The sequence below is a fragment of the Drosophila takahashii genome, chromosome 2R, assembly GCF_030179915.1.
Source record: "Drosophila takahashii strain IR98-3 E-12201 chromosome 2R, DtakHiC1v2, whole genome shotgun sequence".
Lineage (NCBI taxonomy): Eukaryota > Metazoa > Arthropoda > Insecta > Diptera > Drosophilidae > Drosophila > Drosophila takahashii.
The window spans coordinates 29,290,005-29,305,072 of NC_091679.1; the positions used below are offsets into that span (position 1 = coordinate 29,290,005).

Here is a 15,068-nt window from a genome sequence, read left to right on the forward strand (position 1 = left end):
TGTAACGGCCATATCTTTTGAACCGATTAAAATTTCACTATCAAGTCTTCAGTGATTATGTAGCTATGAATCCAAGGAACTAAATTGACAAATGACTCTTGCGAAGACGTACACCTAGCGCGTTAAAAATCGAAAAATTATGCAAATTTGTTTTTTAACGCGCTAGATGCACTAGGTGCTAAGTGCGCAAGAGTCATTTGTCAATTTAGTTCCTTGGGTTCATAGCTACATAATCACTGAAGACTTGATAGTGAAATTATAATCGGTTCACAAGATATGGCCGTTACAAATAAATTTTGTATGTAAAACTTTAACTCGCTATAAAAGGTAAACGCGAGCTAAGCCAGAGAAACCCAAATGGGTTTTAGCTTATTTCGATGAGTTCTTTCCGACCATGAAATCAGAATTGCGGTTACATTTTTCATGTTGCACTGTGTAGTTTATTAATTCATTTTCACACATTATCTTAATTACTTAGAAAATGTACCGTTGATATAATGCTGGCCATTGAACTAGGGCAGCATATGATGGGAGCAATTTTGCGAACTCTTGACTGATAGCATCGCCGTCATCGCCAATGGAATGGGTCGCCAATCCTATCTGGGTCACGGGTACAACAAAATCAGCATCTTGTTTCTAAGGAAAAGGAAGATAGATTATTTTCCGATTTCCAGTAGACTCACCTGGTACTTACCCAGAAATCTATGGAGAAAGTCAATGGTGAATAATCCGTGCCACGAGAGTAGTAAAGATGATAAGTCGTCTGCTGAGCAATGTACTCCAGAGGTAACGTCCAATTGGAAATGGTCACATCTTCCTGCGGCAGGATATAAACGCTGGTGTGATCCGAGGGTTTTTCACAAATGAAACTATAGCGCATTATGTTGTTTCCCAGGTCCGTCTTTTCCAAAAGCTGAAGTACCGGTACATTTGGAGGAACGATTGGTTCCTCTCGAGGCAGCCACATTATCTGCATGCGATTCTTAACCCAACGGTGGTCGTAAAGGGGATAACCGCACATCATAACCTTGTCACAGTCCGCGGCAATGCTAACCAATCCAGTCAGATTGACCTTGGAGCTCTTCAAGGGAGCCGGTCCCCGACGATCCTGGAAGTTGAACAGATAACCGGAGTCGTCCTTGACAACTGTGCCATCGAATTCGTAGAAAATACGTCGCACTTGCTGAAATATGAGCGAAATGTTAACCAATGTCTTGAAAAGAGGTAAAATCACAAACCAGGTAAGGTAATCGCTGAACATTGGTCCTAGGTCGATAGGGAAAACCAATTTGGGTGGATGTAGCCGTGTAAATGGTCACAGAACTTATGGCCAACAGGCTGAGCAGGATCATGCTGGGTCTGCGGAACATATTAACTAGGGGTATCTAGGAAAAGATGCTTTGTTAGTTTGGGTAAGCCATTGTATCATATCTTCTTCTCACCAAGAAACCCAAGGCCAAAACGGTTCCCAAAGCATTCAAAGCTGAGATAATCAAATCCGGATTGGTGGACCTGTAAATCCAAAAGGTTACTCCCAGGTATCTTACCAAAGTTTCAAAATCTCACCTGCCGAAACGACCCATCATTGGGATCAGGGTCACCACGAATGTGTAAATCAGATAGCTGTTGTACAGGAACGGAATGACTTGGAAAATCTTGAGCACACCAGTCCAGGAGAAGCCGCGATCGTGCAGAGTGGTTAGCAGATTTATGCTCAAGGGAATTACGTAGAAGATGAGTGTCCAGGTGACCACATAGGTGCTTCGCAGCCCATAAACAGTGAGTCCAATGCCCAGAATTGCCAATATTGCAGCATGACCATGTAGAACCAATTGCAGTTGTTGGGCAAAGGGTACCTTAAACTGTATGAATACGAATTTCTTACTTATTTGTGGCCTTCTAAAATACCATTTCTACTCACGTTTCGCTGTAACTTAAGGTAGATGTAAGAGGGTAAGCTCAACCCCAGGAGACTTGGGCAAATGTACAGACCGATCAACAAGCCCGGAGTACTAAAGTAGGTGAGTGAAAGTCCGTACTTATCGAAAACATAGGCTACAGCAACGGGCAGGCCAAAGCCCAGCACAAAAGCTATGATCTGGAGTACAGAAATCAGAATGAACCAGCTGAGAACGTATCCGGTGGATACACAAGAAATGTTTGCAGTACGCCAAATGGATACGAATATCAGGACGAGTGCTATTCCGGCCACGGAATAATTCAGAATAGTGCCATTGCTTTCCGTATAGCTGATGAAGTAAAGTCCCAGGAAATCGAAAAATATGGCATGTCCAGTGGCGTAGGCCTAAGAGATAGGGGGTTTTACACAATGACTCATTGAGATCTTAGCTTTCTTACCGCTGTGTTGTCCAGCTCAGTGGCATTTGCTAGGGCTCGCACCAGACTAAGCAAATTGTCTCCCGTGCTTTGAATGGAACCTCTGGGAATATTGGCGAATCGATCGTATTTGGTGTGATAGAAGTAACCATTGATAAATTGGGCAATATCCAGACCTATAAGATGAACGATTTATATAACGATAATAACCAAATATGTTTTTCAAGCTTACCAATTAGATTTCCATATTTAACAAAGATGCCAAAATCGGTGTCAGACGGCAGGATGCCAGTTTGAAAGATTTCCTCAGCCATGGTCGTGGCTAATGGATGCTTAGCACTTTTTTTATAGTACTATAAAGTTTGTTTAGATTAGTTCAAAAATTAAACAAGACAGAACGCTATAGTCGGGTTTGTGTCCCGACTATCTAGTACCCGTCACTCGGCTAAAGAGAGTGCGAGGGAGATGGATGTATACAATTTTTTGATTGCGTATAACTTTTTAATGAATGGTCCGATTTAAAAAATGGCTTCTAAATTTCGATAGGTATAAATATACACAACAAAATTGCATTTAAACTTCTCGGAAATCTTTAAAGGTGTGGGCGCCAGACAAATTATAAGATAAACTTGCGCTGCGTAGGAAGCCCAAGAATATGTGTGGAAAATCTCAACCTTCTAGCTTTTGTAGTTTCCGAGATCTCAGCGTTCATACGGACAGACAGACGGACAGACGGACGGACGGACATGGCTATATCGACTCGGCTAGTGACCCTGATCAAGAATATATATACTTGGGGTCGGAAACGCTTCCTTCTAGCTGTTACATACTTTTGCACGAATACAATATACCCTTTTACTCTACGAGTAACGGGTATAAAAACGATAGTATGTGATTGATACTTACTTCTACAAGCCAGGGACTATTGGGTCCACTCTGAAATACTATATCGGAACCTCCACCGCCAGCAGCGTCCAAATTGATTAAGGCCCTGCAAATCGGATATTTTAGTTAGCGATCGAATTTTAACCCAAATCGACTTACTTGCAGTACGGTGCCCATTTGTGTTGGGTGATAAATCCATGCGAAGCCTGCAAGGGATTCTCCTCGGCTCCGTTCAGCAGAAAGATGATTGTATGCCGAATAGTTTGCTTGGTGGTGCACATAACTCGAAAGACCTCCAGAATGGCGACTATCATTTGACCAGCATCGCCGGCAGATCGACTCGTGGGCTTGGAATCGAAGTGACTGTTGACCAGCAGATAGGACTCACTCGTGGTGTTCTTGGGACTCATCTTAATGACAATGTTCTGCACGCCCTGATACCGATTCACCATGGTCCAATGGATATAGGACCCCGAGACCACCTGAAGATCGACTTCCACATCGAAGTACTCATCGAGGCAACTCGCTCTAATTTCGGCCACTAAGCCCAACAGGTAATCGACCGTTTTGTTCTCATTGCCATCACTGCCAACCACTTTGGTTCCGATCTCGTCGAATCCGTAAAGATGGTTCTGAGCACGTTCGGCGATAAAGGCTCCCTTGGGCGAGTCCTCGATGGTCAAGCCCTTGGGAAGGCGGTAAAAGAGTGGCAGCACGACCGCAAAGAATAAAAGTGCCCAGAACAGAAGGAAACCGCTGGCCAAGTACCAGGGTCCTCTGAAGTTTTGCTCCTGTTTCAGGACTCTCTTTTTGCAGGATGCGGACCTGACGTCACCTTCGATGGGCTCATCAGAAATCTGGGAGAGACAAATTTGTATTTAGGATAAATGTAAAATATTGCTTAAGGTTCTGAGATTACCAATTTGACCTTGTCTCCCATTTTATCGATCTACCTAAGCAGTTCAGCGTACTGCCTTGATTAAAATCAGACTATTTTGCTTTGCCAAAAGTCAAGTTCTTTTATACCCCCAAAATCGTTGAATATCAGTTAAAAGTCATAAAAATTATAATAAATTTATTGCACATATGAACAATGTTCATGTCTCGGCTAATTATGATTTATTGTTAGTGGCAGAAGTCGATAAAGATTGAGGCGAGGTTGGCATTTAATTAACGCACTTTTGTTTGACAACGAAAGAAAAGTCTTAAAATGTATTTTATGTAATAGGTATGCATTTTCATTTATGAGCTATAGACACAAAAGTTAGTTTAATATAAAATGAAATTCACTAAAATTTAATGCTTTTACTAAAACTCGATTTATTGAATTAATTGTACGGGCAACAAACTAATTCGCCTTATAGAAATAGAGATTAAGAAATTCTAGTTTCGGGAGTTGAACTGTAAATTATGTTCATTTACTAATAGAAATTTTAAAAACTTCTCTCGGTAATTAGGTATAGATCTATGTTTTAATTTACTCATATAAGCAATGAAGGTTTTATTTCAAAGGAGTGTGTTCACCTTTCATTGAATATAACCAGTTTTTATGATTCTGTGCGAACAATATCTATCAACTCTTAGTTAACTTATCTCTAATGTTTATTATAGTCAGATATCCTGAACTGCAATCGAATAGAGTTGCTCTTATTATGAAGTCTGACAATGCTAACAAATTTCGACCCGACCTATAAAGTTATACAATCTTGAGATATTAGACCCAAGGCAGCTAAATTATATATTGCTCGAATTAAGTTAAAAGATTATTTTATTTACGAAAGACAAAAGTATTATTTTCCACAACAAACATAAAATTGAATTTACCAAAAAAGCGTAAATATATAAAATTTAATTAAATGAAATTACTTTATTAAAAAAATATTAGATTTTGAATTGTTAAAACTAAACTTTCTTGAATCAGTGCAACCCTAAAATATAAGTGCATATACAAATTTATCTAGATTGTAAACGATAATTGACTTCATGCGCCACGATAAACTAGACCCACCACAACCCAATAACTATTGCTTAGGAATATATGTGCACACGACTGTTTCCAAGTGGAAAGTACTTTCTAATTGTATTCCAACAACAGTATACATATTCTTGATCAGAATCAGTGGGCTGTATTCATGTACTTTAAAGTCCCAATTTTATGTTTTGCCTTGCTTAATGTTTGGTTACAATAAATTTAATAAGAAAATTCAGCCAGTTTACTACTTTTCGATATACTTTGTTTGAAGGGGATGGGTTTTGCCGTAACACATTGAAAAAAAGCAAAAAAAGCCTTTCGTTTCCATCGTCAAAGTGCAGTTGGTTTTCATGAATTAAGCTGGACCGCACTGGGTGGGCGTGGTATATTCTGCCAACAAAGCTTAATTAAAGTTTGCTCCAGTGGATTTGCAAAGAAATATTGGCCAGCTCAATATCGTATCAAAGGATATGGTAAGCGTTGACACAACGCTCTCAGATGGGGGATATTTTCGGGCAGACGAAGTTAATATACCCTAGCAGATCATTCATTTTAAATTAAAAATTAATTTCAGAAGTAGGTGTTACAACAATTTGAAAATCGGATTTACCTCTCTGTTCTACTACTTACTATTTTGACATTAATTCCTCGAAAGGTGATGTATGTGATGATTCATTTTTTTAACAATGAAAAGCCAAATTTGTCTTTTGTCCAAAATGCCTATTAAAATATCAGTAAATAGAGCTCTTGTAAAACCCACTCGGGTGAAAACTGAAAAAACTTGGGACTTAAAAATATGGAACAAACATTTTTTTCTAAGGTACCATCCACGAGCAGTCACTGTATTAAACGCAATCTATCCAAATTTTATGTTTTAGCTCGCTTTGTGTTTGTTACGGTAAGTATTCTAAGAAAAATCCGCAAATTTTTATACTGTTCGATATCCTGCGTTTGGAGAGGATATGTGTTGACGTAACGCATTGAAAAAAGCTTTGAATCCTTCTGCTTCTGTTGTCAAAGTGCAGTTGGTCCTCACGGATCAGGCTGGACCGCGTTAAGTAGGCGTGGCATTGCAGTCAACAAAGCTGTTTTTAAGCTTGGTCCAGTGAATTTGCAAGGAAAAATCGGCCTCCCCTTAGTATCGTTGTAACGCACACTGAGAAAAATTCACTATTAATTTACTTGTATAATTTCTCAATCGCTGGTAAATAGCCCCAACATTTAATTTTGATTACGGTTTTGAGATCAGAAAAGATTTTCATAAATACACTTTTTTTTTTTAATTTGGGAAATCGTTTAAACAATTTGATCAGAGTGTATGGTACATTTGATATATAAGCGCTAGCTAGGTGCATATCCTTCAATTCAAAGCTGATAGTCGTCGCTGTCACAACTGAAAAAAAGTTATTTTTACAAATATTCAACGGTTTAAGGAAGTGTTTTACTGAAGTGTTTTCTTGTAGAAATTTGATTATTTAAGCGATTCTACCCAAAACCCTGAATCTAACATTTGGAACTAAATCGAAATATATGCGGAAGTTAAGCTTATGTACATATGTTCAAAGCTGGTAGTGTCGCATCAAAGAAAAATGTTTAGACGTGGTTGCTCTCTAAATGCTTATGACAATTTAAATGAGTGTGAAAATTTGGTTGTTTTCTTGTACTAATCGTATTGTCACACCTTTTAGTTTGTTATTTATGCAATTATGTACAAAATATTAAATTAGTAAATAATTGAGCTTTAAGAAACAAAATGCTACCTTTTTGTATCCACAAAGTTAAATTAAAGGCCAAAATAACTTATTTTAAAAAAACATTATAAATGCTAACATTTGGAACTAAATCGTAAACTGACTGTGTCCCATAAAAGACATCTTAAAATCTTTAATCGTAGTGCATTCTAAATGCTAACGACAACTTTTAGGGTGTAATGAACGTTGTTGTGTTCTTGTAAACATTCGTTTGTTAAACTCAAAATTTTGTTATTTAAGCGATTCTACCCAAAATACATTGAGTGTTTTATATTAATTCTTATTTAAAACGAGGACGGAAGCTAACTTCGGCAAGCCGAAGTTTTAATACCCTTGCAGATTTTACGAATTAAAACTTGACTAGACTAGCAACATGAATTAATAAACAACAAAATATTTTATAATTGAAAAAATAAAATTTTTCACCCTATTGTTCCTATGTGAGCTATAGGATATAGAAGCCCGATCGGCGCGCGCGTTTACCCTAATGAAGGTACGCACAAAAAAATACGATTTGGAAAGTTTCATGGGAATAGCTAATATTTTGCGCGAAATATCCTGAAAAACGTCAAATTTTGACCGATTTCACCCTATTGTTCCTATGGGAGCTATAAGATATAGACGTCCGATCGGCACGCGCTTTTACCCTGATCAAGGTACGCACAAAAAAATACGATTTGGAAAGATTCATGCCAATAGCTCTTACACTGAGCGAAATATCTTCATTTTTGTGAAAGCTATATCCGATTGTTCCTATGGGAGCTATAGGATATAGACGTCCGATCGGGTCGGCTTTCAAACTTGATCTGCGTACACATGTTTTAGGACGACTGTGAAAGTTTCAAGGCGCTAGCTTTTAAACTGAGCTCGCAAACGGTATTGAAACAGACATACAGACGGACAGACGGACGGACGGACATGGCTATATCGACTCCCCTATTGATCCTGATCAAGAATATATATACTTTATGGGGTCGGAAACGTCTCCTTCACTGCGTTACAAACTTCTGACCAAAATTATAATACCCTCTGCAAGGGTATAAAAACATAAATGTCTCTGAATGTAATATTTTGAATTAAATCGAAATAAATACGTTAGTTAAGCTTATGTACATGTGTTCAAAGCTGATAGTGTCTCATCAAAGAAATCTTTATACCCTTGTAGAGGGTATTATAATTTCAGTCAGATGTTTGCAACGCAGTGAAGGAGACGTTTCCGACCACATAAAGTATATATATTCTTGATCAGCACCAATAGCCGAGTCTATCTAGCCATGTCCGTCTGTCCGTCTGTCCGTCTGTCCGTCTGTCCGTTTCTATGCGAACTAGTCTCTCAGTTTTAAAGCTATCGCGATGAATCTTTCCCGAAAGCCTTCTTTCTATTGCAGGTAGTACATATGTCGGAGCCAGCCGGATCGGACCACTATATCTTAAGGCTCCCAAACAAATATAAGAAAATTCATTGTAACTTTGTAGGAAGTAGGCGTTTTGATTCTTGACTACTTAAAAACAAAATTGAAATAAATCGAAACGCTGAATCTGGAATCCCTGGAACTGCACCGAGTGAGTATTCTTTTATCTACAAGGGTATATAAGCTTCGGCTGGCCGAAGGTAGCTTCCTTTCTTGTTTTTTTTAATATTTAAACGTGTTGCTCCCTAAAGACATGTTCATACGTTATGCTCTCTAAATGCTAATGACAATTTATGCATTGTAAAAACGTGGTTGTTTTCTAGTAGTAACCGTGGTTTCACAGCGTATATTTTGTTATCTATGCAATTATACACAAAATAACTTATTAATAAATTCTCGAACTTTAGGAAACACTTATTTATTTTATTTGACTGCATAAAGCCAAGCCAAAATGCTACATTTTCACGCAATCCCTCCAGCTGAGTAACGGGTATTTGATAGATATTTGGGGTACCCGACTATAGCGTTCTCTCTTGTTTATTTTAATTTTATCCGTGGAATTTCTTTCGGAAGTCAAAAATGATTAATTCTTAAAGTCCGGACTTAAACTGTGCACTAGAGTCTTAACAGCATATTTACCTTGTTTTGGCAAGAATCGAAGCGGGAACGTATGGCTTGCCACATCTTTTCTGGAGGTAAACAACTTAACTGAGACGCTATTTCCCTCAGGCGAATCATCTTGATCAGAATATTTTGACTGAAAAGTCGTACTCTCACGCTCACGTGTTCTTTAGCAAACACTCTTTTCGAAAATTATGTATATAAACGTTTCAGCGTTCTCTTTTAGAGGGTTCATGAATAGTATTCAATGAATACATATACCCCATATTGTTCTTAATCTAAAAAGAAAAAACACCGCTGTGCTCAACAGTTTCAAATCTCAGAATGAAAATAAGTTTGCCTTTTGTTGTCGGATCGAAAACACTTAATAGATGGTCCCCGAGGAATTCGCTTTGATTGGGAAATGCTTGCTCTACACACCTGTTTTGTTTACTTTTTCCATGTTTTGTTTGCGCAAAGAAAACTTATAGAGCATTGAGATATTTATTCAATAGCGTCATACCTAAATATCCGTGAAAGTGTATACAACAAAATCAGGGTTTTCGCTTGTAATTATAGTATTCGTAACGTAGTTTATTTAAATATATAAATTTGTATCAGATTCTATACAGTTAATCGTTAACGCTTAAGGACTACAATTAGTAAATCGGAAGCAATATCATTTGTGGCTTGGCCTTAAAAGTACCAGGTCTCGTAGGTGCCGACCCAACCCTGAATATAGGCATAGGACGGAAATCGACTGATGTAGCTGCTGAGCTTTTCAATAGCAGTGATGTCCTGGGTCACCCAGTGACCTCCGATACCAATCTCTAGGGTGGACGTGTCAAAAGTCGATGTCGTCTTCTGCAAACAGTACAATGTTATGTTATTAACCATACGAATAGAAGTATTTAATTGCTTACCTCAACATCGATGGTGAACTCAAGAGGACTGTCGTCCAGTCCGTAGGAGAAGTACACCATATAAGGTGGCTCGGCTCCTTCTCGTATGAGGGTGTCATTGAAGGACCAGTTCAGTATTTTTGCGTCGTTTTTCACATTTATGAATATTCCCATATGCGAGGGTCCTGCCAGGGTGAAGTTAAACCTCCTTTGGGTGGGACTCTCTAGTTCGGTGGAGTCCTGTAGCACCAACATTGGATATTCGGTGGGTATTTCGGGCGACTCCGAAGTTTCGATCCACAGACTGTACTGGCGGGCTTTGTTCCACCGATGGTTGTAAAGGGGCATGCCACAGAACATTTCCTCATCGCAAAAGTCGCTTACTTTGTGTGCCTCGCCAATGGCATCGATGTCATCTGAAAATTGATTTAAATTGACTAAATATAATATCTAATATTAATCAACTTTTACTTGCTTACCTCGAGCAATCTCAAAGCGTCGGTCCTGCGGGTAAATATAAAGCCCGGACTCATCAATGCGAGTACTTCCATCGGCGTTATGCAGACGACGGTGAGCATGCTACAATAGTTTTATATTAAAAATTACAAATAATACATTCAAACTTCAAGGATTAATCTTACAATCAAGGAGTATCGCTGTGGCGAGGTCTTTTCCTTGTATGGAAACCCGGCATTTGTGACAGCAATAATAATGAACAGAATGGTGATGCCCAGGAAGCACAGGACTATCGTTCTCGTCTTGCGGAAGAACAAGATAAGTGGGGCCTAAACAAATAAAATGTAATTAAAAAGAAAATTTAAAATATTAAAATAAATAAGGTTAAACCTACAATAAAGCCGGCGAACATGAGGGAAAATAGCCAGACCAGAGCTGCTATAACCATATCCGGATTGGTCGAGGATCCCGATCGTCCCTGCATCGGCATTAGGGTCACCAGAGCCACGGTGCACAGATATGTGAAGAAGACGAAGGGCAGGATCTGGCAGACGGTGACGGCGATGGCAAACAAATAGGCTGAACGGTAAAGTATTAAATAAGTTCTTTAACCCGCTCAGAGACTATAACAGCAATAAAATTACCCTTTCGGTGCCACTTTGTTACCAGGTTCACAATCAGCGCCACGATGTCGAATAGCACACAGAGCATTATCAGATAGGCCGATCGTATACTCAGGCCGGTCAGGGTGAGCATAATCACAATGAGGCAGATGCAGTGCGAGTGCATGAATAGCTGGATGCGGAATCCCAGGCCCAACGGGTCCCTCTTCGTCTTCTCCAGATACAAGGCAGGCAGAATGCTCAGTCCAAAGATAATGGGAGCCAGGTACAGGCCAAAGATGGTCCACGAAGAGGTGAACCAGGACAACGACCGATCCACACCGTCCATAAAAAGAGCCACCAGAAGTGCCAGACCAACGGCCAAGACCAGAGAGGTAAACTGGATGGCAACGGTGATGGAGAAGCGCAGGAGGACACCCTTCCAACTGCAGCCCGAGCGGACGGACATGAAGTACAGGGATATGCCGATGCCCAGGAGAGCGAGCAATGTTACCACCACATTCACTATTATGCTCGTCGTTTCCGTGTAGAAGATCATGAACCAGCCCAGAAAGTCGTAGAAGATGTTGTGCCCCTCGGAATGAGCCTGAAATTGGATCATATTTATCAGAAATGATTATAGATTGTAGATTATACTTTAACCTACGGCCGTATCATCCAATTCCGGTGCATTGGCCAGCGATCGGGCCAGCGATAGAACATTATCGCCAGTGTGCTGGAAGGAGGCCCGCGGAAAGGCGTTGATTCTGTCGTACTTGGTGTGATAGACGTAGCCATTGAAGATGTAAGCCATGTCCAGACCGGGAACTCCTCCGTAATCGCGGAAGATGCGAAAATCTGTGTCCGAGGGAATATAGCCGGCTTGGAAAAGCTCCTCGGCCAGTGTATTGGCGAAGGGATGCGGCACATTGCGATAGTAGTTCATCAGCCACGGATGATTGGGTCCCGACTGGAACAGGATCTCCCGGCCACCACTACCAGCTGAATCCAAGTTGATAAGAGCTCTGTGGAGTTAGGATCAAGATAAGTTATAATTTCATTTTTTTTAGCTAATAGTATGATTTATTTAAAGCTATAACTTAGATAAAGTATAAAAATCTTACTTAAATCCTAAGGATCTGTAGGTTTCACAGTTTTAAAAATTAACCATAAAATTATTTTTCATTTTTGAAATAATGACCACACTTACTTGCAGTTTTTGGCCCATTTATGCTGGGTGATAAAGGCGTGAGATGCCTGCAGCGGATTCTCTTCGGCTCCGTTGAACAGAAAGACAATGGGATGGGCCAGTGGCTCGTCGGACTTGGCCAACACTCGCATAACCTCCAGCATGGTCACGACCATGGAGCCATCGTCGCCGGCTCCCGGACTTCCGGGCACCGAATCGTAGTGACTGTTGATCAGCAGGTAGTTCTCGTTGGTTGAGTTCTTTTCGGAGAGCCTGACCACCACGTTCTGGATGCCCTGGTACATGTTGACCATCTCCCAGTGCATATATGCCCCGCTGGCCTGCTGCACATCCACCTCGATCTCGAGGCGATCGCTCATCTCGGCCTCCACCTTGGCCACCTCGGCGCGCAGGAACTCCACGGCGGTCTCCTCGTTGGCCATGCTGCCCACAACCCGCGGTCCGATCCGCGTCAACTCGATCAGGGTGTCCTCGGCCCGCTGGGCAATGAAGGAGCCCGGATGACTGGCCTCATCGCTGCGCGTCAGTGGCCGGGGCATGTGGTTCATCTGGGTGTTGACCAGCGATAGGTAGAGCACCAGCCAGAAGCCGAAGAAGGCGGGAGCGTAGTACCATTGCAGCTTTTTGGGCACCTCGAAGTCCACATCGATATGATACTTGGAGTTGAACTGGTATAAGCAAGAAAAAATAAGTAGGTATTTAACAAAAAAGGTTGGCAAGTGAAAAAACCATAGATATCCATAGATTTTAGTCTGGTCTAAATTGCACCTATTTTAATTAATAGGTTAGTCGTTAATATCAACGACTGTCCAAAACAAAAACGTTAAAAAAGTTTGTTTCATATAAATTTTAACTCTATAAAAAAGTATTGTTTACTTAAAACTTTTAAGTTAAAAGATAAAATCCATATTTATATTTTTATGTGACTAGTGATTAAAAATGTCCGCAGAAACTGTTTTGGAGAACATCCTAGATTCAATAAGAACAATTATAGCCTGGCTTTATGGCCAACTAATATCTAATCTTGGTCTGGCAGCTGCATGTCTAACCCAACCCAAAAATTCACAGCTAAATGCCTTTATCAAACGTGTTCGCGGAATTAATTGTTGATCTGGAACAATCCGTGAACGTCTGTGCAAACTGAATTGAGTGTCGTAACTGAAGCTCATAGCTGCCGACATTGGTGGAGAAGTCCCCAGGATATCAGGTGGAACATAAACTTTTACTGCACGATAAGCATGTTCACGGGCACGATTCCTTAATTTTCCTTTTGATTTTCTGAGCAAACAGTTATCGACATTGAAATCGTGCTTTCGTCGCGTGTTCACTTCATGATTCACGGGCGTGTGGTCAACGGGAGATTGCCGAGGACCATAAAGCCGCCGAAGTGGCTGCCATAAAGCGATAACGCCTTAATAAATAAGTAACAGCAGCTTTTATCGCTGGGACATGCTAAGAAATTCGCAATTTTCACTGTATTGCGGCGTCTTTGAAGTATGTAATTCTTTAATCGATTTCCAATCTATATGACTTTTTATTTTTAACTATGTAATTTTTGCTGACTTCACATGACTACACATTGTACGTTGACCCGAAGTTCTACTTGTGTCCTGGCATCCAAGATATTGTAGTCAATTACATTCCAATTCCTTTCAGGTGCTTAAATTGACATTTTTGAAATTGTTTCGATAAGATTGCACAAATATAGATTTCAAGGAGTTGCACGTTCGTTTAATTGATAATGTTCTTTATTTATCTACAGTAAAGTAGATTCAAGATTAATAAAGGGTGCTGAAATCCGTAGATTAGGAAAGAATATATTTTCTTTGTAATATATCAATTTCTTTAGCACTTTCTTTCACATAGCAATAATTTTTTTCTTTATTTCACCATTTAGACCACTTGAAATACGTACACTCATTATGTATTGTGATTTTTACACTGGTATCCGATAATCACAGTTTAAGTGTCCTTAAACTTTAAGGACTTTTTAGAACACTGAGGAACCGCTTCGGTATCTTGGATCCTTAAAATCGGTCCGCAACCGGGGACCTCAACCTTCGAGTTCCAATTGAGGTACCAGTTGCTCCGGTACCCTAAAGATATATGAAGCCCAGCGACATTGAAGGTCTGCGGAATTCGCTAACGAGGGGAAATTATCGGTTCTCTGATATCGGAGCAGCTGCACGATAAACAAGTAGTATTATAACACTTTCGGGTTAAAATGGGCGGGGATTTTTATTAGATTTCTTGTTTTCACATTCGATGAGCTACAGGGGGCACTAGCAGTTTTATCTTTATGGCGCAGAGAATGTCCAGTTGTATCGTAAAGGGTACAATTCCTAAGATACACGGTTCAGCGGCACTTGCGAATTGGAAGTTGGACACCAAGAATATATTTCCACTGGCGTCACTTTAGATATGGCCATAAAGTTTCGGGTAGTGGAATGTTATGGCAGCACTATCCTATAATCCCGAGATGTTTCTCTTAGCTGGCGTTGCCTCCGACTGACTGGCATTGGCTTCCAGCTCCCGGGTACACCCAGTTACCCAGAGACCCCATGCCAATCCGAGTTCCAGCCCCACTTGTCTCGCCTTTTTACAGAGTTTACTAATTAATTTCAGCCCGGCTGTTGTACGATTGTCGCTGATTTCATTCCATTTTCGTTTATGTGTCATTCCACCTTTGTCTGCCCTACCTTCTGTCTCGCTTCCACCTGCACTCAGAGGTCCTCCTGGGGGTTTTGGGTTCCGCTGATTTCGCTTGATTAACAGATTGTTTACGTATTTGAATTGCTTTCGCATGTATTTCAGATTCACCTGTCTATTGAATCGTCGTTGTATGTTGTTCCGCCCGAGTGGATTCGATAGCTGGGAAACTGGCGGGCGGCTATCAAATTATGTCAACCGTTTTCTCGCTCGACTGAACCAAACATAGAGC

At 40.3% G+C, this 15,068-nt stretch overlaps 2 protein-coding genes across 3 annotated transcripts; both read right to left on the minus strand.

Annotated features, from left to right (window-relative positions):
- Positions 1-442: 442 nt before the first annotated feature.
- On the minus strand, positions 443-9,091 carry LOC108060003 (endoplasmic reticulum metallopeptidase 1). 2 transcript variants are annotated; one of them, XM_017145502.3, is made up of 11 exons: positions 8,997-9,091; positions 3,382-4,079; positions 3,244-3,328; positions 2,570-2,690; positions 2,359-2,513; positions 1,922-2,305; positions 1,567-1,862; positions 1,443-1,512; positions 1,239-1,385; positions 695-1,183; positions 443-636 (listed from the first exon to the last, which is right to left on the minus strand). In XM_017145502.3, the coding sequence occupies exons 1-11, from the start codon at positions 9,039-9,041 to the stop codon at positions 475-477; spliced, it is 2,652 nt and encodes an 883-aa protein (XP_017000991.2). In that variant the 5' UTR covers positions 9,042-9,091; the 3' UTR covers positions 443-474. The 2 variants fall into 2 exon arrangements, with proteins under 2 accessions (XP_017000991.2, XP_017000992.2); XM_017145503.3 differs by lacking the exon at positions 8,997-9,091 and adding an exon at positions 4,142-4,274.
- A 439-nt stretch (positions 9,092-9,530) lies between these two features.
- Positions 9,531-14,635, minus strand: LOC108060107 (endoplasmic reticulum metallopeptidase 1). The gene is made up of 9 exons (XM_017145690.3): positions 14,043-14,635; positions 12,128-12,795; positions 11,585-11,942; positions 10,960-11,524; positions 10,710-10,894; positions 10,501-10,644; positions 10,339-10,438; positions 9,881-10,275; positions 9,531-9,821 (listed from the first exon to the last, which is right to left on the minus strand). The coding sequence occupies exons 1-9, from the start codon at positions 14,046-14,048 to the stop codon at positions 9,654-9,656; spliced, it is 2,589 nt and encodes an 862-aa protein (XP_017001179.3). The 5' UTR covers positions 14,049-14,635; the 3' UTR covers positions 9,531-9,653.
- Positions 14,636-15,068: the final 433 nt, after the last annotated feature.